Below are 27,466 nucleotides of genomic sequence, written 5' to 3'. Positions count from 1 at the left end.
GCCGGCGCTCCGCCAGCCCGGGTTCCGACCGGGCCCCGCGCCCCCCGCTCTGCGTCCGCAGCCCCTAGCCCAGCTCCGGCCCCGCGCCCCCGGCTCTCTGTCCGCAGACCTCGCCGCACCCCGCGCGCCCGGCGCTCTGCCCGGAACCCCCAGACCAGCCCCGCGCGCCCAGCTCTGCGCCCGCAGCCCCCACCCCGCCAGGTGGCGCCCCGGTTGGCCCCGCCCCGCGTAGGCCCCGCCCCAAGCGCGGCTTTTAAGCTTTATAAAGTTCCTCTTTCGTACCTCGGAGGCTTAGTTTCACTGCTTGGACTTGGGACTCACCGCTGCCCTCAGCTCGAGTCGGGGCGAGGTAAGACTTGGGTCGGGAAGGACCAGGGCTGCGAGCCGGGGAACGCAGGAAGCCGGCGCGAGGCCAGCCGTGCGGGGTCCACCTCGGGGCAGCGCAGGGCACCCCAGCGTCGGCGCCAGGAGAGAGCACGCCCCTCGAGGGAGCCCCGACGCCCACCCCATCTGCTCTTGGCCGGGGAGTCCCGCGGCCCCAGCGTCCGTGGGTCGGCCGAGCCCGGGCCCCGGGAGGCCACGCGCGGGACCGGATGTGATAACGAGGTCGCCGGGCCATCAGCGGCCGAGGGGGTCGTCGAAGCGACCCACACCGGGCGGCAGGCTTAACCGCGGGGGACGGACCCTTCTTCCTCCCGAGGCTGTTTCTGTTGCTCCTCGCTCTTGGGCTCAAACTCACCTCGGCCCCGAGCTCGTGGCTTCCCAACCGGTGGTGGAAGAGGAGGCGCTCCAAATTCAGGCCACTAGGGGCCCCGCGCTCCGCGACCCCCGCCTTCCCGGCACCTTCCCGCCCCCGCTCCGCCCGCGGGCCTCCCTGCCCGGCTGATGCTCGGCGCGGGGATCCCCCACGACTAGGCTGCGCTCGCCGCCTGAGGCCAGGTCCCTCTGTCGCATGTGGCTCCCGGGCCACCTGGTCGTTGCTACCTGCCTGGGGCTCCGGGGCATTCTTGGGGCAAAGAGTGCGCGGGTTTCAGAGAGAGCCGCGGGGGAGCTGCCGCCGCCCGGCACCTGGAAAGCCAGGCCACAGGGGAGCCCGCGTGCGGAACACGCGGGGCCACCCGGGAGTGGGGGCTCGGGAGAGGGCGCGGGCGAAAACTGACCGTGGCAGGGGAAATGGACCGTCCACGGCTTGGGCCTGGGCAGGGGAGCGGGAGTACGAGTGAGCAAACGGAGGGCCACGCGTGGTGGCGGCCGGATTTCGGGGGTGCGCGAAGATCAGAGCCCTGAGTCTGGGCAGCGCGCGGGCCGCGGGGGAAAATGCGAGTGGAGCGTCCAGAAGGTGAGGTCGCGGACGGGCTCAGGGTGGCGGCAGGACGGCGCGCCAAGGGCATGCACGAGCCGGGGCGGCCGAGAAGGGCCTTCTCTCGGGTCTTCGGCGTCACAGACTCAGCGGCGCGCGCCTCGCCGCCTCCGAGACTCTGCGGCCTCGTGGTCATTGCCGGAGGGCCTCCTCCTCTCCCCGCAGCGCAGAGCGAGTGCCGGAGCGGAGCCTGGGTTGCGAAGGGACAGCGTCGGCGCGCGGGGCATGAACCTGGAGGGCGGCAGCCGAGGCGGCGAGTTCGGCATGAGCTCCGTGAGCTGCGGCAACGGGAAGCTCCGCCAGTGGCTCATCGACCAGATCGACAGCGGCAAGTACCCGGGGCTGGTGTGGGAGAACGAGGAGAAGAGCATCTTCCGCATCCCCTGGAAGCACGCGGGCAAGCAGGACTACAACCGCGAGGAGGACGCCGCGCTCTTCAAGGTGCCCAGGGCGGGACTGGGAGGGGCCAGGGCCCGCGCGCAGCCCGACCCGGGCTCCGGGGGCCGGTCCGCGCCGCGCGCGCCGGGCCTCGTGCGGGAGCGCGGGTGTCCCGCGGCTCCTCTGGTAACTTCGCAGAGGGCGGACCCGGTGCCACGCCTGAGCGCGTGGGGCGCGCGGTCCCCCGGAGTCAGATGCCCGTCCGCGCTCCCGCCGGGTAGAGGGGTGGGCCAAGGCTGCGCCTGTCTTTCCCTGGGGCCCTCTTTCTGGAACTTTGGATACCTCCTCGCCTCCGCGGATCGACTGTTCTCTTCCTTGCGCGCGGGCAGGCGTGTGCGCTGCGCCCCTCTCCACGCTGTCCCTCCCTCGGGCCCCCTCTCTGGCCAGCGCTCTCCTAAAGGCTCTCTCTAGTCCTTCGGCCGCGTCTCTCCCTCTACCTCACTGTCTCTGTGTGACTCCCTCTTCCCGAGTCTCTCCCTGGAAAGTTTTCTCCGTGTCTCCCTTCCTCTTTCTCCTCTCTCTCCCTCTCAGGGTCTCCTTTGGGCCTCTCTCTGGGGGTTTCTCTTTGCCCTGTGTGTGTGTCCCTGTCCTGACCGTTTTCCCCTTGGGCAGTTCACCCAGCGGCCAGTGCTTTAAGGCCCAGCCCCACCACCTGTGGGCAGAGCGTGGAGGGGACTTCCTCAGGGAACTTGCCCGAAGAGTAAGGCTTGCCTCAGGCTCCCTAACGTCCAGAGGTGCCCTGTGGTGGTCTCTCAGCCCACAGCTCTGCCCTTGCTTCCAGCCTAACTGCTCCAGTGGGTGGGTGGGCCTTGCGGGTCCTCAATCTTACCTGTCTTTCATAAACACATTGTGTGTGTGTCTCTGTCCCACATTCCTGTGGATCTGAAACCCCTGCCGCCGTTCTTTCCTTTAGAAATACAATTTCCAGATTCTTTTTCGAAAGACCTGCATTTTAACTTTTCCCCGCTTCTTTCCCACCAGGCTTGGGCACTGTTTAAAGGGAAGTTTCGAGAAGGCATCGACAAGCCAGACCCTCCCACCTGGAAGACACGCCTGCGGTGTGCTCTGAACAAGAGCAACGACTTCGAGGAGCTGGTGGAGCGGAGCCAGCTGGACATCTCGGACCCCTACAAAGTGTACCGGATCGTCCCCGAGGGAGCCAAGAAAGGTGGGCTTCCCGGGCCGGGGCCGCCTGCACCTGTGCCTCCCGACGGTTCCCTGTTTTGCGGCTTTTGTAGCCTCCCACTCAAGCCTGGCAGGCGGTTTTCCCAGCTTCTCTGGGTCACAGGTTGAAGTTCCCGTGGTGTCAGTGCAGGATAATGTCTCAGACTCCTGGTCTCCTGCTGTGCATGTGCATATGTGTGTGTTTTCTAGTTTGTTCTCCCAAGATATGGGCCAGATTTCCAAGCCAAAAATGGGAAAGCTGTTTGAAGCTTTACTTATTCATCTGTCTCTCGTGATTAGCCATTTTGAGGAAGGGAAGGTTCATGACCTACACATCGTTACCATTTGTAGTAAGAGAAGTGTCAACATTTAGACTTTGCCATGGTCAACTGGGCTGCTTGTTAAAACTAAGGTTCCCACTTTCCAAGATTCTGACCCAGAGCAGGGCCCAGTTTAACAAACCACAGGTGACCTCACTAGATGGACATCTGCTGGGGGAGCTCGTGCCACGAGGCCCATCGTCCTCGGGCTTCTCTACTTGTGCTCGCTTTGTGGCACCTTGTAGGAACCAGTTTAATGGCCCAGACAAACAATTGCCCAAGGGAATTGCAGAAAAATGCCTTATTTGTCAACACTGTGCTATGCATTCTAGGAATTAGACTCTCAGGTATTTTTCTAAGATTTGGCATTTCATCCTGTCAGTTCCTTTTTCACACTGTGCATTTCCCTTTTCCCCAAACCCTCAGGAGCGAAGCAGCTGACCCTGGAGGACCCGCAGATGCCCATGAGCCACCCGTACAGCATGCCGACTCCTTACCCCTCACTGCCTGCTCAGGTATGGGAGGGGCAGGGGAGACTCGGCCTGCGAGAGGCACTTGGGCCAGACCCTACGTGCGGGAGAGACCTGTGAACAGAAGCAAACAGAACTCTGTTTTTGCTGTTTGTCAAACTGCCAAGCCACATCCCAGGTCACTGGATGAATGTTTCAGTCTCTACCTGGTGCTGCTGGTTTGAGGAGAGGGAGATGAGGGTGGGTGTATCTGCTTGCTGGTTAGATTTCCCCATTGACTCTGAAATCTTCTGGGAAACAGACCTTTTGTGGAAGCCAAAGGTTTTGGAAGCAGGGCTTTATCATGTGAAACCACAGGGCAGCTGACCCCGTCAGACTTTTCGATATGAATTCCAGCTCTGTTTTATTCACTTTGCTGGAAGGGAGGCAGAACCCCCAGCAGGGCTCTTGGTTTAGCCATATGATGAAGCGTCACATAAAGCCTCACATAAAGCGTCGCTTTACAGCACTGTCTCATTTGTGCTTTCGATTCTTCGTGGCGAGTTTCCACCACAGCTTTTCTGATAATAAGAGCATTTGGCTGCCCGCCACACAAGCGGTCCCCGAGGAGTCTGGAGGGCTCCCCCAGGCCGACCCTGAGCTGGCCGCTCTCCACCCCAGCCCTCCTCTGATTCCTCCAGCAGGTTCACAACTACATGATCCCGCCCCATGACCGGGGCTGGAGGGAGTTCGTCCCAGACCAGCCGCACGCAGAGATCCCGTACCAGTGTCCCGTGACCTTCGGACCCCGCGGCCACCACTGGCAAGGCCCAGCCTGTGAAAATGGTAAGGGCAGGGCCTGGGGCCAGAGGGCCCCTCCTGGCCTGACCTCAGGGCAGTCGCGTGGCTCTCTCCCTGCTCAGAGCTGCCGGGGAGGGCCCTGCATGCGGTAAAGGAGGGCACGTGTCCCAGAGGACTCCAGGTCCACGGTGCCCAGCCCACCGTGTGCCTGGACAGACTCGGGGCTGCGTCATGGAACCAGGGGTCACGCCAGGCCCCAGGAAGCTGCCCTGCTTTTCACAGAATGTAAGCAGTATGCCCACAGCTGCCCAGTGAGACTGAGGGCTGGGGACCACTTCCAGGTCCCCTGACCCCAGAGCCCAGCTACACAGGACAGGGAACATCAGAATTCAGACTGGCCGACTTTATGTTTAGTAAGCTAACATGTTTCTCCCTCCTTGAACAATCTTAAATTTTATTTTTAATCTTGGGCAAGAAGTAGTTGATTTTGTTAGTGTTCCCAGAGAAGGCTGGACCATCCTTTAATCCTGACTGTCTCTGTCTACACATCTGTAAAGCTGGCATCCCACAGCTGTGGCCCAGCCCCCCTGCACCCAGGTCAGCCCGCAGGGACCCAAAGGATTTCTCTTAAGCAGCGGTGTGTCCAGGCATTCATTCCTGGGATTAGAGGTGATAGTAGGAAAGGGCCATGTAAATCCTGTGAAGGAAACACAGAAGGTCTCCGCAGAAGAGGGCCTGGCAGGTGCTGCTCTTGGACTGGACGCCGTGGCCCCTGGAGGCCTTCCCCCACCCTCAGAACGAGGCCCGTCTCAGAAGCACTCGTCTGCTAAGTGCAGAGAAAATTCCACGCAGTGTGTCCAGGGCATCAGAGCAGAAGCCGTCAGGACCTGTGAGTTAGTTGTTTACACAGCAATCCTGAGACCCGTCAACACCTAGATCTTTTGACTGTTCTGGTAGTATCGGCTCCTTTTCCCAGTCATGTCCAGCTCACTCTTGGCTTATGGAATTGAAGAAGTAGCCTATGATTTAAGATTGGTTTTGAGTGACATATTTTTTTTTAATCACAAAACTTGGTTTTATTAGCTTTTTAGGAGTGATTTGAAGCAAAAGTCGGTTTTCCATATTGTGGTGGGAGAGTCAGCTGATGCTGGACAGGTTTATGCAGCTCACACCCGGGTCTGGTGCATCAGCTCCGCTGAACTAGTGACCCGGGTGCAGAGGGCAGGCTGGTGGACAGATCTTGACACATAAGTGACCTTACATGATGCGCCAGCCAACTGAGGTTCTGGCACACACTCTCTGTTAACCTCGCGCAATACAGCTGCTGTGCCGGCTGGAGACGTGGTTCCCTTTCCTCCTGAACCCAGGAGCAGCAACTAATGAACCGGGCCTAGCAACGTGTAGGGTTTTGGAGGTTGGAACTCATGTAGAAACCTGGGCTCAGCTCTGCGGTGAGCTCGCTGTGCACATGGGGTGAATCGCACAGCCTCTGGACTCAGTCACCCTGCCCATCAGCTGTGCAGGGACAGGGCACAGCCTTCCAGCCAGGAGACGAGTGACACCTGGGGGTTGAGCCTGGCGTGCACGGTGAACGCTGCCCTGTGGCCTGGAAAGTGACCAGGACAGTAGGTCTCAAACATTCTCAGCAGACTCACACACACACAGGTGACTGTGAGGCGCTGGAGGGGTTAATGACAAAAAAGCAGGGAAGGAAGGAAGGGAGAGAGGGAGGAAGATTGCAGAGGCAACGCCAAGGTTCCTTCCGGCTACGGCTACGAAAAGGCTCCGTCCTTCTTCAGCCTCGGTTTTTCAGTAGGACCTCAGCCTCCTCGCCTCTCGGGAGGGGTGTGTGTGGGTGGGCAGTGTCGCACTAGAGGGCCCAGGCCCTTCCCTCCCAGCCTGGTGCACCCCCGGGGCTGACGGGCCACCCTCAGGCAGAGGCAACTTCCCTCTGTGTCCGAGGGACTCTGTTAGACGGCATCTGATTTTTATTTGCAAATGCAGGTTGCCAGGTCACAGGAACCTTTTATGCTTGTGCCCCGCCTGAGTCCCAGGCCCCCGGGATCCCCATAGAGCCAAGCATAAGGTCTGCCGAAGCCTTGGCCCTCTCAGGTGAGTGGGGCCCCCCGGAGGCGGCGTCTGCGAGGGTCCTCTCACTTTGGGTGGATTTGAGGGGTCCGTGAGCGCAGCTGGGGTCTGGAGTGGGTAGAAGAGTTAGCATCCGGGGCCAGCTTCCCAGGCTGGCCCACTTCTCCAGGTGGATCTGAGCCGTGTCAGCTCTCCAGGAATGTGCAGTTGCCCCAGTTCCGTTTGCCAAGGGCCCCCCACCCTTCAGCAGCTTCTCATACCACACAGCAGGGCTCCTCATTGTCCTTGCAGGCTTAGCTGCAGACAGGTGGCCTGTGGGCTTCCCAGGATGCTAGCTCTGGGTTCTTTCTCCCCATCACGTACAGTGCCTTCGCAACCAGCATCTTGCTCTTCCTCTGAGCGTGGTGTGTCTAACAAACAAATCCAGATCAGATCTGGTCTTTAGAGTTTCATCTCTAAAAGAGGCCTGGATCTCAGCCATCTCACCTGTTTTATGGAAAACACCTTGAGCTGTACTAAGCAGGTGTGATATGTGTATATTTATCTTTTAGATAATGTTTTGATTGTTTTAAAATGAGACTTGCATATGTTAAAAATGAATAGCTTATGCTTTGGAATTCTCACCCTGCTCCCTGCCCTTTTTGAAAATCAGCGACAGGAAACAAGCTGGATTCTCCAGGTTTCAAGAGAGCACAGCTGGGGCCCTCCCTTGCTCCCGGGAGAGCTGGGCTGGCCGATGGGCTCTTTCTGGTTCTGAGGTTCTGAAGAAGGCTTGCTGCCTTTCTCAGATGCTCCTGGATGGTGGAGGGAGCAGAGGTGTCTGAGCAGAAAGGCCTGTGTTGTTTTTAGAAACTTTCAAACCCTTTCCTTAAGCACCTAAGACTTGAGTGTGTGCCTAGAAAGTAGGAAATAAACAGCTATTTATATCCCTGTGACCTCGTGATTTCGGATGACGTTCAACGAAATGAAACCCTGGGTAGCCAACACCCACTCCTTGGGGTTCACAGCGGCAGAGGCGGCTGGAGGCAGTAATGTGGATTGTCTGAGTCTCAAAACCTACCCTTGAGGAATGAGAGGCTTTCGTGGGTTTCTTTGGCTGCGCTCAGTACAGATTACCATCCTAGCCGTTTGTCCAAGGTCGGCCACCCACTCAGGCTTGAGCCCCACACGGTTGCCCCTCGTATTTCAGGTCTGGGGCCCTCGGCAAACCAGGTTGGTCCTTTCAGGCCATTGGTCAGATTTTAGAGAGGATTCTAAAATCAGCAATATTTCAGAAATGAGCTCATATTGTTTAGTTTTGGAGAAAGCACGACTCTAGAGCCATCCTCAGACTCAAACAGAAAGCAAGGTGCGTCTCAGCTGCCTTTACGCTTGGGCTGTTTCCTCCACGAGGTAATTTTATAACAAGAGTAGAATATGCACAGTGGGAAAATAAGGTAAAAATCAGCAAAGCAAAAATGTGAAATAAAAACAGTGCCGCCACTCAGAGCTCACCAGTCATCAAGGCTTGTCCTTCCCCAGACTTCAGTGTGTTTCTATGTGTGTGATTTTCTTTTCCTAAATGACATCATACTGATGTTTTTAGTGTAGTTTTGGATTTGTGGACATATTTGCCTTTTTTCTGAAAGACCATTGTACTTTTTTGCTAATAAGAATTATTTAAGGTAGGGTACTTCTTCCAAAGTCAAAACTGACGGCCAGGCTTAAAACGACCTCTGTTTGGTGGCATGTGACGTGGTGCGTTAGACATGAATGCTGTCATCACCACTACTGAGCTCTCCCCCGGATTCTGTGTCCCACACATTTGGAGAAATGCTGGGTTAGAGAGCGTCACAGACTGATGCAGAAGTCCTCCACCATCGGGCGGGCTCAGGCTCAGAGAGGGTCATAGGCCTTGCAGCGTCTCCCCCCAGACTCCTTGGTACAGGCGTCCCACCAAGGATGCTCTTTTCGGGCAGTCGCCCGGCCCCTGCTGAGTATCAGCCCCAGGCTCGGAGCCGCACTGACCGTCAGCGCTGTGCTTGCAGACTGCCGGCTCCACATCTGCCTCTACTACCGGGAAGTCCTGGTCAAGGAGCTGACCACGTCCAGCCCCGAGGGCTGCCGGATCTCCCACGGCCACACCTACGACGCCAGCAGCCTGGACCAGGTCCTGTTTCCCTACCCAGAGGACAGCAGCCAGAGGAAGAACATCGAGAAGCTGCTGAGCCACCTGGAGAGGGGCGTGGTCCTCTGGATGGCCCCCGATGGGCTTTATGCCAAGAGACTGTGCCAGAGCAGAATCTACTGGGACGGGCCCCTGGCGATGTGCAGCGACCGGCCCAACAAGCTGGAGAGAGACCAGACCTGCAAGCTGTTTGACACGCAGCAGTTCCTGTCAGGTGAGGTGGAGAGGCTTGGCCGGAATGGGGCGCCTGTGCGAGCTGGGCCTGGGAGTGTGGAGCTGCTGATGGTTGGTGTGCCCCCGCGAGGGTCATGGCAGCAGGTCGCTCAGCAGGGCTTCCTTCTCTGCGGCCCTGCACCCACCAGGCCCGACTCCGGAGTAGGTCTCCTGTTGGTTCACCTGTCACCCCATCTGCGGGGGCCTGGGGACAGTGGGAGGTTGTCCCGGGGCTGTGGTTCAGGCTGAGGTCTTAAAATTTTAGGATGTACCTACTCCTCACCGGCCAATAAGGCTCCTGTTTTACTGGCACAAGTGGTCTCAGCAAGCATATCTGCTGGTGTTTCAGCTCTTTTACGGTTCCTAGAAAAGTTTAAGGTAGAGCTGTGTCGCCAACGCTCATGGTTGTGAGATGTGTCACCCTCAGCAGATGTCTCCCAGCAGGTGGGACCCCGGTGAGTGTGCTGAACTGATTTTGCAGAGGGGAAATTATGAGTTGTTTCTAGATTTCAAATCACATTTTCCAGAGTCACCAGGTTTTGTTTTCCTAGTATTGATTTCGTGGCAGCCAAATCGGGTCTGGGCTTTTGTGAGTCCTGGGCCACCTTGTGGGGGAGTCCGTCCTGTGCCCATTCGGGTGCCCCCATCATCAGGCCTCTTCTGGGCAGAGAGCTGGTTCTCCCTCATCCTTAGCTCTTTTTGTATAAGCGCCTCCTTCAGAAAGAGCCTGTGTCTGGGCTTTCCTGGGCCTCCCCTTCCCCAAAGCTGCTTCTTGATTCAGCTCACCTGGAGCACAGCCCCTGCAGTCTGCCAGCAGAGACCATACTCAGCTCCAGGGTCCGTGGCTGACATTTGCTGAGGCTGCTCTAGATTCTCTTTCGTTGCCCAAGCAAACATGTCCCTGGTGACTCACCCTCCCCCAGAGGCAAACCGGGAGGAGGAGGGAGAGCTAGCCTCTGGTCCCTGGCAGCAACCCCCAGGCCTCGCGACACATGGGGCTGTCCACCCTGGGCCCAGTGTGTGGACCGCCTGCCGCGGGGCTCGAGGAGGAGCCGGGAGTCTGAGGTCCGTGGCCAAGTCTGAAAGAGCCTGGCTCTGGGTCTCTTCGAGGTAACAGGTCTTGGATTCAGAAGGTTCACTGTGGGTGGGAGGGGCTTCATCCTGGAGAAGCGGTCCTGACTTCTTGGGGTGTCTCTGGCCCCGCAGCTGTAGGAAGGGGGCTCTGTTGGACATGGCTGTCAGCCTCTGGGACTGTGGGCCCCATCATGTGGGGCTGTGTGCTTCTTCATGGGGGGCTATACGCCCCCTCACGACGGGCTGTGTGTCCCCTCATGTCCTCATGGGGGGCTGTGTGCTCCCTCTTGTCCTCATGGGGGGCTGTGTGCTCCCTCATGTCCTCATGGGGGGCTGTGTGTCCCCTCATGTCCTCATGGGGGGCTGTATGCTCCCTCTTGTCCTCATGGGGGGCTGTGTGCTCCCTCATGGGGGGCTGTGTGCTCCCTCATGTCCTCATGGGGGGCTGTGTGCTCCCTCATGTCCTCATGGGGGGCTGTGTGCTCCCTCATGGGGTGCTGTGTGCTCCCTCTTGTCCTCATGGGGGGCTGTGTGCTCCCTCATGTCCTCATGGGGGGCTGTGTGCTCCCTCATGTCCTCATGGGGGGCTGTGTGCTCCCTCTTGTCCTCATGGGGGGCTGTGTGCTCCCTCATGTCCTCATGGGGGGCTGTGTGCTCCCTCATGTCCTCATGGGGGGCTGTGTGCTCCCTCTTGTCCTCATGGGGGGCTGTGTGCTCCCTCATGTCCTCATGGGGGGCTGTGTGCTCCCTCTTGTCCTCATGGGGGGCTGTGTGCTCCCTCTTGTCCTCATGGGGGGCTGTGTGCTCCCTCATGTCCTCATGGGGGGGCTGTGCGCTCCCTCATGGGGGGCTGTGTGCTCCCTCTTGTCCTCATGGGGGGCTGTGTGTCCCCTCATGTCCTCATGGGGGGCTGTGTGCTCCCTCATGTCCTCATGGGGGGCTGTGTGCTCCCTCTTGTCCTCATGGGGGGCTGTGTGCTCCCTCATGGGGGGCTGTGTGCTCCCTCTTGTCCTCATGGGGGGCTGTGTGCTCCCTCTTGTCCTCATGGGGGGCTGTGTGCTCCCTCATGTCCTCATGGGGGGCTGTGTGCTCCCTCATGTCCTCATGGGGGGCTGTGTGCTCCCTCATGGGGGGCTGTGTGCTCCCTCATGTCCTCATGGGGGGCTGTGTGCTGCCTCATGGGGGCCTGTGTGCTCCCTCATGTCCTCATGGGGGCTGTGTGCTTCCTCTTGTCCTCATGGGGGGGCTGTGTGCTCCCTCATGGGGGCCTGTGTGCTCCCTCATGTCCTCATGGGGGGCTGTGTGTCCCTCATGGGGGGCTGTGTGTCCCTATTTGTCCTCATGTGGGGCTGTGCATCCCTCATGTTGTCTCCGACCAGGAGCTGCTTCGGTTTTGCTCTTTCCCTGTGACCCAGGGCTGTGCTCTGTGCTGGTGCAACCTCTGTCTGAAGTGTTTTCTGAGGTTCGAGGAGGAAACTGAACTAAAAGCTGCAGCTGTGCAGACAGGCCCCTCCAGTCAGGGATTCCCGCGAACCTTCTCGAGCCTCCAGGCCTCTCAGCCAACTGTTTCAGAGAACTGAGCCAACGCAGAGGCGTGGGTGTCACCCCCGCCCCCTCGCAGTGTGGAAGCCTGGCACATGTTCTGCTGAAGTCAGTTAGGTTTGATTTGAATTCTGGAAGAAAAAAAAAGCAGGAAGTCAATGGTCCACTGAGTTAGCTAGAAACTTCTTCGGTTGAAGAGAACAGTGGAAATCTTTGATATCTACCCATTCAGGATCTGCAACCTCCTGGGGACAGCCCCGCAGCCCGCGCGCACATCTGATAAGGCCACCACGGCTGTGCACATGCGGCCGCGCCCATGTGAGCCTCTTCTCTGCGGACTGACATGTGCTCTGGGGGCGGGGCCAGGGCACTGGTGAACGTGGGCCGGTGTGGGCCGGGGCCGGGGCCTCATCCCACCCTCCCTTCTGAGGGAAGCAGCTCAGAGTCACTGGGTCTCCAAGATAACATCCTGCACTCTGCGGTGTCGGAGGTCGTGGGCACCACAGACTGTGGCTTGGAGGTTCTGGGTCAAATCAGAAACTTCTGATTTTTTGGAAAAAGCAGATTCTCCTCTGTGTAAACGATTCTTTTGGCTCAACATAGCTCCATTTCCTTTTCGGGCTCCCCTACTCCTTCTCAGACCTTTGCCTCCTTGTGGGTCCAAAGCTGCAAGACGAGCACCCCCTCTTGGGGTGCAGCCCCCTAGAGGTGGAGGTGATGCGCCGGGGGAGACCCGTGGGAACACTCATGTGCACCCCCGCCTCTGGTCCCGCCCTCACTGCTGTCTGGCCTCCACATCTGCGTGGGCTCCCATCCCCGCCCCGTGTCCAGCGTGTGGGTCTCTGAACCTCTTCCTTGGTCTGCAGAGCTGCAGGCGTTCGCGCACCACGGCCGGCCACTGCCAAGGTTCCAGGTGACTCTGTGCTTCGGGGAGGAGTTCCCAGATCCTCAGAGGCAGCGCAAGCTCATCACTGCCCACGTGAGTGTCCGGTTACCTTCGCGTGAATCAGGGCAGGGCCCCACTTAGAGGAGTTCAGATGGGAAATAAGCGCTCCGGACCCTGGGCGGGTTGGGAGGGAGGGTGTCCGGCGAGCAGGGCCTCCCCGCCCTGGACACCTGCCCATCACCACCGGGGGTGACCTCTGGCCTGTACTGTACCCGTCCCATCTGTTTTGTTTTCCAAGGAAATAGTCATATTCCCATTTCATAGGGATTTAAAAGGATGGGGCTAAAAGTTGCCCTTTAAAATTCTTGACATTTAATGTTACTTTAAAAATGCCTTCTAGCTGATCTTCCCTTAAGGGGAAGCTTTCCCCCTGACTTGAGTATTGTGTAAGCCCCCTCCAAAAGGCCCCCATCCTCTTTTATTTCTGGTTATTAGAATTTATTTAATTGTCAGGAGCTGAGGGCTGTGTGTGTTTGGTGGAGCGGAATCTCTTATGGCCTTTGGGCAGCTCAGGCCAGGTCACGCTTTCCAGCAGAGTCTAGCGTGGGCTCACCTGCACCGAGTAAACACCTTTCACAGAAAAGGAAAGAGGAAGGTTTAGAGAAATAACATGTAGCATTGATTGGCCACAGAAAGCAGAGTTTTGAGTACTTGGGATTTTCAAATTTGAAATTGAAGCGTCTGTGTGGTTGTGACCTGTGAAAGTTATTAACAGGCCCAGGTGACAAATAGCAGCAGGGAAAGTCACACCAAACAATAATAGAATTCAGGTCACGTCTTTTAAGAAAGATTTTAATTAAAATTTTAAAAAACTTTTAGTTTTATTTTAGAGTATAGCCAACTAACAATGCTGTGATAGTCTCAGGTGGACAGCAAAGGGGCTTGGCCATACACGTATATGTATCCACACGACCCCTGCTTCTTGGTCATAAAATCAAAAAACAACTGACCAACCAGCAGAAATGTAGTCCCCATAAACCTTTGGAGTTTTCTCGTGAACTCTCACTGGCCAACAGTTACTGATATGATAACGGCTTCTTGTTAACAACTGTCCAAGGCCTGGATGACCTCGGCGCGGGCACACAACACCTCGGAAGACGGTGGTGAGCCCTGCGTCTGAGTCTCGGGGCTGGCACGCGCTGGCCTGGGTCGGCCGGCACCCTGGGTGCACCCAGGAGCCTTGCTCCTCTTACCATGAGTTGGATTTGCTTCAGTGGCTTCAGATGAGTTATGCTCGAGCCACTGTATGTGGACTCGCACACCTGCCAGGACGAATGTGCTTCGTTTCTTACTGTGATTCAGAAGAAGCTGAGCACTGAATTCTCTTCGGTGAATGTGCTCCACCCTCGTACTGAGACTAGAGGCATCTGGGGTCAGTTAGCTTCTCTTTTTCCACCATCCCTGTTAAACGGCAGATGTGGAAAATTAAGTCCATTGGTCTAACTTACCGGATTACCTTAAACTTTAACGAGATTCAGCTTTGATCCCTGGGTCAGGGAGATCCGCTGGAGGACGGCTTGGCAACCCACTCTGGTGTTCTTGCCTGGAGAACCCCATGGACAGAGGAGCCTGGCTAGCTACAGAACATAGGGTTGCAAAGAGTTGGACGCAACGGCTGTGACTGAGCACGCACGCACCGTGAATCCACCCTTAATGTGGTCATTTTACCAGTGTGCTTCATTTAGTTCTAGTTTAGTGTACATTTCAAGCGGCAGTTGGTTTACAAACAGCATTATTACCTTTCCGTTCAACTGAAGCGTAGAATTCAGTAGATCCTGTTTGTAGGTCGGTGTGTCCTCCAGAAGGCTCCTCACGTGACACGTCTTCACGGTCGCAGCACCTGACTGTACGTGTGACCGTGTCCTTAGGTGTGGAGGGTTATTGCCAGATGGCCATGATGTCTTGTTCAATCTTCACTGCAGGTTGAGCCTCTGTTGGCCAGACAGCTGTATTATTTTGCTCAGCAAAACAGCGGACACTTCCTCAGGGGCTACGACCTGCCCGAGCACGTCGGCGGCCCGGAGGACTTCCACAGGCCCCCCCGCCACTCCTCCATCCAGGAGTGAGAGCCCCGGGGCCAGAGACGGCGCGCGCGTGAATACGCGCGAGGAGAGCGGCTGGCTGGGCCCCTGCTCTTTCTCTGTGAAATGTGGGAACGGGGACTTCCTCCTGAGGAGAACATTGGTAGAAAATCAACCTGACACATGAGCTTTTTCCAGAAGAAAGAATGCTTTTCAGGGTCTTCTGTGGACCCTGATGACAATGTGAAAACTCATCGTCATGTGGTTTACATTTACTGACTTGCAGTCTTCAGTCTGATGTGAACTCTTTCTTTCATGAAGACCGAGAAACCTGTGCTTCATCGCTGACCACTAGGATGGTACGGAGGTGCCCAAGTGCCAGTCTGTTTCTCAGGGAAGTAGAATCTACGTGTGAGGCCGTTCTGCCCAGAGGAGGGGTGCGCCAGCCGCTGTGGCTGATGTGCCTCGGGACGCTGACGGCAGGACAGACTCGGCTCCGGGGGTCCCCACCTGGGTGGCCCGCCACCTCCTGTCTGCAATCCCCGCACCCCCAGGCCCAGAACGCAGCTGGTGTGACCCTGTGGTGTTTCTCAAGCCAAAAGCATTAGGGCCACCCTGAGCACTGTGTTTTGTCACTTCGTACTGACTGGTTAAGATATTTTTTGTTTGTCTTTTTATCTCTAATGCTATAGAAATTATTGCTATAGCAAAAAGAGAAAGATTGACAGATCAACAGCCCAAGATGTGCTTCTGCAGCCTGGTGAGCGTTTCCCCTCTTGTCCTGTTTGTTAGGAGACCGGCTACCGTGGCAACACTACGAGGAGGAGCCCTCGCCTGGCCTGGGGGAGGCCCCGAGCGAGGGCAGGACGGGGCTCTGCAGATTGAGCAACTGCAGGCCCAGGGAGCTGTTTTTGCTTATTTTGTATATTATACGCTTCCTCATGCCAGTGACAGTTTGACAGGGCCTTAAAATTATTGGGCTTTTTCCAAACACAGCTTTTTATAGAATTACTAAGATATCTACTTGCTTAAGTGAACCTGACCACTTATTCATTGTTCCTTTTGGAAAAGTACTGATATTTGGACCATGGTATAGCAGCTTATTTTTGTCCTGCTAGGAAGTAATTGGAGAAGGCAATGGCACCCCACTGCAGTACTTTTGCCTAGAAAATCCCATGGACGGAGGAGCCTGGTGGGCTGCAATCCACAGGGTCGATAGAGTCGGGCACAACTGAGCGACTTCACTTTCACTTTTCACTTTCATGCATTGGAGAAGGAAATGGCAACCCACTCCAGTGTTCTTGCCTGGAGAATCCCAGGGACAGGAAGCCTGGTGGGCTGCCGTCTATGGGGTCGCACAGAGTCAGACATGACTGAAGCGATGCAGCAGCAGCAGGAAGTAATTGCCATGACTTCTAGGCTCGGTGTTCGAACCAACATTCTCTTATCCTAGTCTGTGTCTTTAAGTCATTCAGCAAACTTGCATTAGACAGATTGTCGCTTTTATCCAGCTTAGTAAGCAGTGAGGCCTGGAAATGTCATTTCTTCTTCTTCTTTTTTTTTTTTGGCAGGCGTTTTTAGGGATGAAATAATACATATTAACTACAGAAATGTTAGACAGTATAAAAAGGCAAAACCCTTTGCCAATCCAAATTCTCCTCCTTAGAGGTACCCATAAGAAGAATTTGATTCTTCCAACAGATTTTACTTTTCTACAGAAACACACAAACTTAAAAAATCTCAGGGGTCCTTCGTGCCCCCACACGTGCAGATTCATCTGCTCTGGGGCACTTCTGCCAAGCCCACCTTGAGGCCCTCAGCGCAGTTTAAGCAGTTCATTAGCCACGCGGAGTGAACCCCTTCTGACAATAGATTGCACTCCGTGGGCTACAGTGACTTATGCATCTTATAGATGTGAGCATCTGGGGTACATTACCCCCAGGGGGCAGGAGACCACGGGCCCACTGCGTGGCTCTGCTGCGTGGCCGGCACCCCGCCCTCTAAGCAGACGTGCGGCTCCCTCGTCTCCTTTTCCAACATGAAACTGCTCTGACTCGAGCTCCGTGTCTGGCAGATGCTGTTGGCTGGGGCCACAGCCCGTCCACATGCATAGCGCATGTGTGTGGTGGCTTTCTGTGGTCTGGGGGACCCACAGCGTGGGGCAGTAGATGAACCATGAAGCAGTCTGGGTGAGGGACCCCGACGTGGGCTCAGCAGTTCAGTCTAGCCTGTTGTTAGTGGAGGATGCTGTCGAGTTTAGGCCCTTGTTATTTGGAAGAGTTTTAGGTCCGCGGGGAAGGTCTCGGGGGCACCCCTGGCTTGTTTCTTGTTCCTGAGGTTTGGGCACACCGCGGGCAGACACCAGTGTCTTTGAAGCACCACGGAGAGCTCCTTCACACCACGGCTTCGGAAGCTCCTCAGTCACCTTGCAGAGATCCAGCCAGGCAGTTGTTTTGCAATGGAGGAACTGTTCCACGTGGCCCAACAAGCCCACGACCGTGGGGACCACCTGAGTCCAGCTGTACCCAGCATGAGCAGAGAGGCATCTATGGGCTCAGCTGTGAACAAGGCTGTCTTCCCAGGTCCCTGCGAGCAAGCACGGGTGCAGGTCTGACATGGGCTGTGTCCTCAGGCTGGTGACCGAGCTGCATCCCCAGGGAAGCCTGCACCAGTGACCGTCTTTTATTTCTGTGAATCATTTTATTCGTGAAAATCCAGACACAGCGTAAGCCCTTCCATTCTCCTGTGGTCACATCACCCCCCTTTCTCCACAGGCAAATCCCCTCTGAAGGTGCTGAGATTCCACAAGCTCAGCATCTTTGTTACCTGTCTCCCTAAATAGCTGGAGCTCACTGGCGTAGCTCACACGGTCTGTCCTGCCGTGTGCATCATCTTGCAACTCACCTTTCGGGCCCCAACTCGGAGCTGGACATGTGTCAGTGTGTGGGGAGTGGTCTCGTCTAGCCCTGTTTCCCGATGTGGAAGACTGTGAGGGCCGATTCCCGGTTTCTCTTTTCACGGCTTTTAAGAAGGCAAGTGTGAGGAGCACAGCTGAAGTACAGGAGAGACAGGCCAGCCTCCTCCAGGGCAGACTCGCCACTGGCCTCTTGGGGAGGGGGCTTTGCAGGTGCAGAGGGCCTCCCACAGCCCAACCTCCCTCCTGGGACTGCTCCAGGCTGAACAGTCCTTGGACAGTCGTACATAATCTTGTCATGAATTTTGCTGTAAATTGCTTTTCAAAGCAGATTTATATTTGTGATATTTTAGAATCTTAATAAAGATTTTTTTAAAAAGCAGTCTTTTATGGGCTGTGTGTGTTATTAAACCCTCATCTTGATAGCTTTTTAAATACTTCCTCCTTCTGTTGCATTTGGCAGCCTGTTTCCTTCCTGGTTGCTGTGAGCCTCCCAAAAATCAGATCTCACATGTTCAGCTTGTTTAAAAAAAAAAAAAAACACACACCCTGCCACGCATCCCAGTGTCAAGCAGCACCCTGCCTCGCTCCCTACCACCGTGAGGGTCTCAGAGCTGAGGACCTGTGTCGACGCTTCCTTCTGTTCCGTCGCTGTTGGTAACGGGAAGGGGGTGTCAGTTCACCAGCATCCAGACCGTGGACAGTGATAAGCTGCGTGCGGGGGGGCACAGATGAGACAGAACCCCACCCCAGGGCCTGCGCCCCTCCCCCAGATCTTCAGCCCCCGGCTCCTGCCCCGGCTTGTGCTGTTAAAATCCTTGCAGCTGGAGACTGTGTGATGCTCTCAGAAGCCTACGTGTCCTTCGCATCTAGGAATCCTAGAATGCTAGATCTGAATAATTTCAGATTTGCTAAGTGGTAACCAAATCAAAATAATGGGGAAATAAACTATTACACTGCTCTGGGGGCTCTGTCTGCTCAGAAACTGTAGGTGGACTTAGTCTCACAGCAAGTTTTATTCAAACAACCTGTCTGTGCGTTACATCTGAAAGAGGCTTTCAAGGGATTCTGTGCCCTTGAGCTTGGTCTCAGGTGATTCTCCGCATCTGTCAGGTACCACAGGGGTAAGCCTTTCTCCACCCACAGGGCAGGTCTGGCTGTCTGGGTTCAGTCTCCTCGACAAGCATTTCCTTTTACATGAAGCATGCCTCTGCTGGGAGAATCATCATCTTCCATGTCATCTCTCTGCAAAGAAGCTCCAGGGGTCAAGTGAGGTCATCTTTTTCCAGGAGATGCTGTCCCTGAGCTGACCTGGGCAACTGGGTCAGTGTTTTCTGAATTAGTTATGAGTCCTGGGCTGTTCCGGGCACCTGGTGAGCCAGGAACTCTTCAGTGACCCCCATCTGCCAGGGGACAGCGTGTGGCCCACAGCTGTCTGGGCAGACTTTCTGGAGGGTGGGGACCCTGGAGCTGTCAGTGGGCGTCTGGTCCAAAATATTATAAGGTTCATTTTATCCCAGTCCTTGAGCTAATGGTCAGAAGTTTGGAATCTGTGGACATCTTATGATCTTTGAAAGCTGTTGCTTCACTTCTTTAGAAATTACCGTTCTCCTTCCCACCTACCACCACCTGCCCCTGCCTTCCCATCAGGTGGGCATGACGGTGGCTTCGCAGAGAATCGTCTCAGCAGATAAGGGGTCTTTGCCTCCTCTGGTCTCTCCTCCGGGTCAGGATCGCACAGCAGCCTGGTGCCTCCTCTCCCGGAAAGCCTCTCCTGGCCGCCCGGCCGCTGCCCCTCACCCAGGGCCCAGCTCCGACTGTGGCCCTTCTGGAGGCGTTTCTTGCCCCACTGTGTACACCCCCCACACCCCGCCTGGCTCACTCCCAGGCAGAAAGACAGCACTGGTCCTTGGTGGGAAAAGGGAGGGCTCAAGGAGGCTGGGAGTTTAAGAAAGATCAACCGCTCCTTCAGCCCTCTGACGCTCACCCGGGCCAGAGAAAGATACTCAGAGCTGAGGAAAGGGGCCACGTGAGAAGGTACGCGTGTCCAGGCATCAGCTTCTCCCGGGTGAAGGCCAGCTGTGCTCCTGGAAAGAGACACCGCGGAGAAAACCTGAGAAGAGCGTGCCGGAGGAGCAGTCCATGCTCCACGCCGGGCTGGGCTGAGCCGCGGGTGTTGGGGGTGTCTGAGTGGAGGCCACACTGAGGGCCAGCACCAAATTTAGTGCCAGCTCGAGTGAAGGGGTGCGACCCGAAGGGAACAGAGGTCGAGCTCCCTTGGTGGACTAAGAGCTAAAATGAAAATTGCACTGCTAAGTGAAACACGACGTATTTCTTAAAAACATCAGCCACGACTTAGATTTGCACCTGCTGTGTGTGCGGCGCAACCCTGGTCACGCTGCATTCTGTGCTGTAGTCTCTGTTCATTAATTTTCTTTCATAAAGTCCTTGAAGACAGGTGCTGGGCCTCGCATCCTGGTGCATGCGGGGCCTGCCCTCGAGACTCCGAAGGCAGTGTGGGACGTGTGGGTTACGCAAAGGCCACTGCAGCATGTGCGGTGGAGAAACGCTCGTCAGGGTTGCACGGTGGCCTGTCTCCCAGGGCACGGAGCGTGAGCACGGGGCCCTGCTGGCGGGAAGCAGGGGCCTGCGCGCTCAGCCCTGCCCTGCCGGCCCGCCCCGCCTTGGGCCTTTGTCTTTCTGCTGTTTCCCCTGGGACACTCTCCTCTCAAAATGATCTCTTCACCAGGGAAGCTCTATACTGTGCTGAGCTCCACTCTGGCCCCTCTGTGTCTGAGGTGACCCCTCTCTGCATCACCCCACCCTCCCTGGGGACCTCCCCCTCCCCCATCACCCCACCCTCCCTGGGGACCTCCCCCTCCCCCATCCCCCCACCCTCCCTGGGGACCTCCCCCTCCCCCATCACCCCACCCTCCCTGGGGACCTCCCCCTCCCCCATCACCCCACCCTCCCTGGGGACCTCCCCCTCCCCCATCACCCCACCCTCCCTGGGGACCTCCCCCTCCCCCATCACCCCACCCTCCCTGGGGACCTCCCCCTCCCCCATCCCCCCCACCCTCCCTGGGGACCTCCCCCTCCCCCATCACCCCACCCTCCCTGGGGACCTCACCCTCCCCCATCACCCCACCCTCCCTGGGGACCTCCCCCTCCCCCATCCCCCCACCCTCCCTGGGGACCTCCCCCCTCCCCCATCCTCTTTGCTCCTGCAGGTTCACCCTGCTTTTGGTTCTACTGTTTACCTCATGTGAATGGTAAAAGGGAAGGTTGCTTGAAAACAGGAAGGAAAAGAACAGTGATGTAGATTTTTAATTGCGGTCCAGCACTGAAGTAAAACGTATGATTTTTAAGTGCACAGCTCAGTGGCACCAAGTCGTCACCTAACGCTGTGCCGTCATCACCACCGTCGTCCCCGAGCTCTTCATCTCTCAGACTGAAATGGTCCCAAGAATACTCCCTCACCTACCCCTCCCTCGGGTGCTGGAAACCACCATCCACTTTCAGTCTATGAATCAGAGGCTTCTAGGGCCTCATGTAAGTCAAATTCTTCAGGACTTGTCCTTTGTGACTGGTTGATTTCATGAACATAATGTCCTCAAGGTCCAATCATGTTGTGGCCTGTGTCGGGACTTCCTTTTTAAGGCTGTGTGATGTTCCTTTGGGGGAAGGACCACATGCTCATCCATCATCCTTGCACAGATGGGCATTTGGGTTGCCTTCACCTTTGGGCTGCAGTGAATAATGCTGCTGTCAATATGTGAATACAATACCTGTTTGAGAGCCTTCTTCTAAATCTCTGGGGCATATTACCAGAGGTAATTCACTTTTACCTTTCGAGGGCCCTCCGATCGCTTTCCACAGAGCTGCATGGGCTCACATGCCCACCACCACTGCACAGGTGCTCCAGTTTCTCCACGCCCTCGCCACACTGGTTGGAACGTTAAACCAAGTGCTATTCACTCTGAAGCACTTCCTGAAGACCCACTGTGTTCCCGGCCATCCTCATCCAGGGATGGTAGAGCAGGGCGTGGGCAGGCTCTCCCTGGCCAGTGGCAGGATGGCCTTCAGTAAAGGAGGTGAAGAAACTGAGGCTCAGGAACCCTAAAGTTACTGTTGGGTTGGCCAAAAAGTTCCCTGGGGTCTATGACAAATATCCTTATTCAATTCACTGTTATCATTTAAAATGTGACTTTTCAAAATACATGTAAAAGTACTTAAAAAATAAACCCTTTAGGTTGACTCACTTTTCGAGTTTAAATGTCTGCTTTAGCGTCACTGTAAGCAGTGGCAGTTTGTAAACACATAGTGGGTGTGATTGTTTTATTCCCATTTCCCAGCATCCACCGAAGCAACATGACTGTAGAGACACCCTCCCCTGAAGCATCTGAAACGTGCCTCCAGGGAAGACACCAGCCTTCTTGGTCCTCAGCTTCCCAGGAACACGGCGTGGTCTTTGTGTCAGTGTTTGTCAAATCAATGGATTATTTAACCAGTTAAATTAATTAAATAAGTTAATTAAAAAGAATTAATTTCTTAATTGACTACTGACTTCATGGGAAATATCAATATGTTCCATCTCTAACCCGGTGCCTTTCATTGGCAATGAAATCTCCTATTAGTGAAAATGCTGTAATACATCTCAGGTTCTTTTTCTGAAAAAGCTTCAAGGGTTCAGTTTGTAGAAATGGGTCAAGGCAGCTCCTAACGCACCCTGCGCCCACGGGCGGCTCCGGGCCCCAGAAGGTCCCCAGCGCTCAGGTGGGACAGGCCTGGAGGCTGGGGCCTCCCTGACTCTTGCCTCCCGCCTGCCTGCATCCTGGGGGTTCTCCACGCGGCTCCTCTCTGTAGACGGGGACTCGCCAGCGACTTCTCCCTGCCAGAGGAAGGGCATGCACAGGGCTCCCAGGCCCAGCAGCCCCGGCTCACTCTGGGACCCTGGTCTCCCTGGGACCCTGATGCCTGGACCCTAGCTGCCTGGGACCCAGCTGCGAGGGCTGCTTTCCCCTTGGGAAACAAGCTGCAGCAGCAAAGTCAAGGTCCACGGACACCCAGGCCCCGGTCATCTCGTGCAGCGCTACACTGTGGGGAAAACAGCTCCCGTGTGGATGAAAGTGTCTTTTCTCCTTCTGAAGAAGGTGTTGGGGTGTGGGCGAAAGGGCGGGACGCAGGCCCTTCTCGTCACCCCTCCTCCTCCCTGTCTGTGACCGCGGCGGCCCTCGGGGCTCCGCACTCCTTCCAGCTGGACCCAGGACTCCAATACCCTGGGGACCAAAGATTCTGCCGAGGGCGCTTCCCCACTTGAGAGTCTAGGATGGGTCAGGGGAGGGCAGGGGTCTGCACCCTTCCACTAACACCGACGTCTTCTTGGGAAAGGGTCCTCAGGAGCCCCCCTGGAAAGGCAGCAAGACATCCAACCATTTCACACGGCCGTTTAGAGACTAACAAGACCTGTGGGGCAGAAAACGCAGTGGGCGCCGGGTGGGCCCCATGCGCCCGGGTCCAGGCGCCTGCGGAGGCGGCGGGCCGGGGAGGGGGCGGGCGGGGGCAACAAATGCGGTCTCCCAGGGCGGCCAGGCCAGTGCGTCTCTGAGGGACCCCCAGCGTCTTCCCCTGGCCGGGCGTTGGAGGGCACTGGACCCGCGGCAGCCCTTCTCCCGGACCCCACCCCCGGACCTCCACCGCCGGACCCCCGGGCGCCCCCAGCCCCGCCGCCGAGCAAGAAGCGCCCGCCTGTTCCTGGAAGCCCAGCAAAAGCCCCCGCAGCCGATGAATAACTGCTCTGCGATTAGAAAGCACCGCCCGGCAGCAGGCAAACCTCAGGAGGGGAAACACAGACCTTCCTCCTCTGACACCCGGGCCGGGCCCCGCCTCCACCCCCACGCCCCGCCCCCACCCCACCGCTGCCACCCCCACACCACCGCCACCCCCACCCCATCCCCTACCGCCCCACCCCCCATCCCCCTGACCCCCAACCCCCTATCCCCCTGACCCCACCCTTGTGGCTCTAGGTCCCTGCGGGCCATGAGAGGGAAGAGCCGTGGCCCCCATCTGAGGGCTCCACACCCCCTGCCCCTGGGGGTCCCGCAGGGTGTCCACCTTCCCCTTCCCCTGGGATCAGGCACCCAGGCTTTCTCAGGCCACCAGGCCTCCTGGGGCTGGGGCTGCAGCTCCCACCCTCCTGCTGAAGGCGGGGGGCCTGTGGGGCTGTTAGGCCCATGGGGAGGGCCCGAGGGACCGGGGTGCTGGCCAGAGAGGGGGCTCTGAGGCAGGAAAGAGGGGCAGCTGGACGGGCCCGCAGGGCGCCCCTGGGCCAGTGGCTGGGCTGGACACAGGGAGCCAGGCCCAGGGAGGCGCCCTTGAACGGGACTGGACTCCAGGCTGCCCTCCCAGGTGTCTCCACGTGCCTCCCGGGGTCCGCTGCCTCCTCGAGAGATTTCCCATGAGTCAGAAGCCGGCGTGCCCTCTGCCCAGACAGCCCAGCTCTGCTGGCGCTGCCGTGAGGGCCCAGGAGGCGGGCGGCCAGTGCACACGCGTGGCTGAGCGCGAGCTGGCATCATGGGTCCAGCCTCCACCTCCTCCCATCTTGAGGCCGGGGCTCGGTCTGCTGGCTCCAGGGTCATTAAACAGAGCCATTATTGAAAATTAAATATCATAAATTATAATAAGAGAAAAATAGCAAATTCTCATTATTTTCAAATTACCTGGCCACCATTTACTGCCATCTCTGCTCTGGAGTTTACAGGTGGCGTGTCTGTGCTGCGGAACACGGCGCAGCCCCGAGTCACTTTCTGCGTCTGTGAGCCCTGGGGGCACCCCTTCAAGCCCGGCTCAGAGAGAGGAAGGTGGAAGACAGGGACAGCTGTGGTGTCCCCCGGGGGCCCGGGGAGGGGGACGGGTCGAGCGGGGGTGCTCCAGGCCACAGACTGGCCTCGGCACGCCCGACAGTGGCTGCCCAGCCCTGGGCATCGCCAGCCTCTCTCCGGGGCCTTCTCCTGGCCACCACGAGTCTCTCCCAGGGCAGGCTCTCCAGCCCCCCAGGTGTTTCATGGAGCCCCTCCCTAGACACAGAAGAGACACCCTGCGGCCTGTCCCCCCAAGTCTAGGAAGCAGGAGAGGGTGTGCCCCGGGCAGGGTGACTGCAGGGCCAGCGAGGGGCTCTGCCCAGAGTGCGTGCCACCTTCTCTCCTTGATGGCATCTGCTTGGCCCCGTCCCCAGGCCGCCTCACCACCCGGCACCCACAGAGAGGGGGTGAGCTCCGGAGAGAAGGGGGGCGGGTGTGGGTGGACACTGAGCCTCGGCCTCCGTCAGGGGCGTGGCACTCCCGGGGGCTCCCCTGGCGGCTGGGTGGAGGGCTCACCCGGAGGGCGCACGTGGACCAGGGCGCCGGCCACCTGGGCTCCGCCCTCGCAGGGTGGACCGCGCCTGGGTGACCTGTCTGGTCTCCCCCCACTTTCTGCTCCTGAGACGCCGACAGTCAAGGCCAGTTCTCCAGGTGCAGACCGAGCCCCTCGGAACAAGGAGGGACCACCGCAGTCCTGTTTCTAGAGGCCACGGTCTTACCAGGTGTCTGAACTGATGTGCAGAGCCCTGTGTAGAGAGGGGCCGGTTCAGAGGCCGTGCGTCTGGGGTCACAGGGGTGTAATCTGTTTCCTGCATCTTTATTCCAGTCATCCTGTTCTAATGTGGACACCTTGAGTTCAGCTGCCCACCCACACCACCGGTATGCCATTATTAGTAATCCCAATTTCTTGCTTAATTTCCATGCGAGATAGGGCTTGCCTGTAAAATGCATTGACAGAGGCATCTTCTATATTTAGTGAAAGAGATGTTATCTCCAGATTACAGGGAAATGATTACATCAAGGTCCTCTGTTGATGAAATAAATAAACCACAAGAAAGAAATAAACTGTATGAGTCGCTGAGAACCAAAGTGAGTTGGCTTTCTTGCATCTACAGGTCCCTTTGCCCACAAGTGTCGTCCAAGTGAACGGGCCACGTGCCCTTCGTGGCTCAGGGAACAGCGGCTGGCAATCCTCTAGGTCCTGGGGAAGCCTCACCCATGGCCGCTGGGGCTGCAGGCCGCGTTTAGGGGCGAAGAGAAGCAAGCGTCCTTTGCCTTTAACGCCATAAGACCCGAGGTGGACATCCTTCCGCTTTTCCGGACGTGGAGATGGCGGTGCAGGGCGGGGAGGCCGTGGAGACTCGCGAGCTTGGGTTCCACTTCCAAGGGGTCACCTAGACAGCCTCGTGACCTCCTCAGGCTCAATGCTCCCTGGGTGCAGAGCGAGGCGTAGGGGCCCTTAGGGGGTGACCTCCCCAGGGTTCTGAGAAGGGTGCCACTTCCTCAGACGATCAGTCACTTCAAGTTGTTAAAAACACGTTATCAGAAATCTCCCATATGCCTTTTCTCTGATAATTAGTGATGCCGGGCATCTTTGTATGTGTTTTTGGCCACCTGTATGTCTTCTTGGGAAAAATATCTATTTAGATCTGTTCATTTTTTGATTGGGCTGTTTGCGTTTTTGACACAGAGCCGTGTGAGCTGTTTGCATATTTTGGAGATGAATCCATTGTCCTCTTTGTTTGCAGATACTTTCCCCCTTTCTGAGGGTTGTTTTTGCCTTTTGTTTGCTTTGGCGCATCCAGACGAGCTTTGATGCGACAGAGGACTGGGCGACAACACACCTGGGGGGACGAGCAGACGTCAGAGGCAGGAGGTGGGAGCAGGTGGACGGCGTGACTCGCCCGCGGTCTGTGGCCGCTGTTCAGGCAAGCTGAGGCTCAGCTGACGGGCTCTGGCCTGTGTCCAGGGTGGAGGCCCAACCCGCAGGGGCATGTGAGCACGAGACCTCGCGCCACCCCGGGTGACTCTAGGAGACACCTCTCCACGCTGAGCGTCGCCCCTGCCCTCAAGCAGCCTTGAACCACGCTCTGCCCGTGGGGCTTGCGTGCAGCTGCCTCCTGGTGGCCAGGCCTCCTCCCGCCCGCCCTCTGCTCAGATGTGCGTGGACACATACTGGGCCCCAGAGAGCTGATGGGCGGCGGGAGCTGAGGACAGAGAGGAGGGGGTGCGGCAGGGCCGGGGCTCGCCGGTCACCAAGCTCTCACGGCCCTTTCCTGGCCCTTGGCGTTTCTCTCTGGCTGTACAGAGTGCAGAAGGCCAGGACCCAGGAAATGAGCAGCAGCTCCAGTCAGGGTCTGCAGTCCCTCCTCTCCTGGCCAGCACACTGCACGCTCCCTGAGCCCCTGGCGGGCCGTGCTGTGCAGATGCGGGTCCCTGGGTGCAGGCATCCTCTGTCCACTGCATCCTGGGGCTGCTCGTGCTGCTGGCTGCGTCTGACTGGACCCACGTCCTCAGGGACTGACGCCTGGTTCCACGCGACGGCCTGGCCTCCTGTCCTGGCTCTGCCTCTTCCAGGCAGGGGGAAACAGAGGGGAAAGGTGAGCAACCTCAAATGAGTTCTTTGCACAGCACCTCTGACCACACACACTCAGAATGGACATTTCATAACTGACATGAGAATTACCTTAATCACAGAATCGGCCAAGTGACACTAAAGGGGGTGTGTTCCGTTCCCCCGGCCAGGCAGGACCGCCCAGGGACCCTCCGTGTGCTGGGTGTCTGTTCTCTATGCCAGGGCGGGGGCTTGCCTGCGAGACCCCTGGCCTGCAGAGCAGCGAGGACGCAGCTAGGAGGAGCCACAGCCAGAACGAGTGGTCAGAGCAGTGACTCATCTCGCTCTGCAGCAGCAATCAACGTTCGCTTTCAGGGGAAAACGCCCAGGTCAAATGCAGTTCTTCAGTTATTAGAAACGCTGCGTGGTTCCCCGTCCTTGGCCTGAGTCACTGGCACGAGCCAAGTGTGCGAAGAGAGCCGCCGGCTCAGTGGCCTCACTTGTTTTTGATTAAGATGAACTTTGTGTTGGAGACGGGACATAGCAGCTCTTTCT

The 27,466-nt window shown here is 57.3% G+C and overlaps 1 protein-coding gene across 3 annotated transcripts; it reads left to right on the top strand.

Moving 5' to 3' along the window:
- The first annotated feature begins 225 nt into the window (after window positions 1-225).
- IRF4 (interferon regulatory factor 4) lies at window positions 226-17,879 on the top strand. Of its 3 annotated transcripts, none has more exons than XM_070778508.1 (9): window positions 226-349; window positions 1,526-1,801; window positions 2,780-2,966; window positions 3,709-3,797; window positions 4,436-4,577; window positions 6,537-6,644; window positions 8,648-9,001; window positions 12,483-12,595; window positions 14,485-17,879. In XM_070778508.1, exons 2-9 carry the CDS (start codon window positions 1,586-1,588, stop codon window positions 14,626-14,628), a joined length of 1,353 nt encoding a protein of 450 aa, XP_070634609.1. In that variant the 5' UTR covers window positions 226-349; window positions 1,526-1,585; the 3' UTR covers window positions 14,629-17,879. The 3 variants fall into 3 exon arrangements, with proteins under 3 accessions (XP_070634609.1, XP_070634608.1, XP_070634610.1); XM_070778507.1 differs by having other exon boundaries at window positions 4,433-4,577; XM_070778509.1 differs by lacking the exon at window positions 6,537-6,644 and having other exon boundaries at window positions 4,433-4,577.
- Window positions 17,880-27,466: the final 9,587 nt, after the last annotated feature.

The sequence above is a fragment of the Bos indicus genome, chromosome 23 (genome assembly GCF_029378745.1).
Source record: "Bos indicus isolate NIAB-ARS_2022 breed Sahiwal x Tharparkar chromosome 23, NIAB-ARS_B.indTharparkar_mat_pri_1.0, whole genome shotgun sequence".
Taxonomy (NCBI): domain Eukaryota; kingdom Metazoa; phylum Chordata; class Mammalia; order Artiodactyla; family Bovidae; genus Bos; species Bos indicus.
This window is presented reverse-complemented; position numbering and strand designations above follow the sequence as displayed.

What these genes read in the sequence shown, in the direction of transcription:
- IRF4 (XM_070778507.1), top strand. Translation starts at nt 1,586, where the DNA reads ATGAACCTGGAGGGCGGCAGCCGAGGCGGCGAGTTCGGCATGAGCTCC. An exon ending in AGGACGCCGCGCTCTTCAAG is followed by an intron (nt 1,802 to 2,779) that starts GTGCCCAGGGCG and finishes CTTTCCCACCAG; the next exon opens with GCTTGGGCACTGTTTAAAGG. An exon ending in CACGCAGCAGTTCCTGTCAG is followed by an intron (nt 9,002 to 12,482) that starts GTGAGGTGGAGA and finishes CTTGGTCTGCAG; the next exon opens with AGCTGCAGGCGTTCGCGCAC.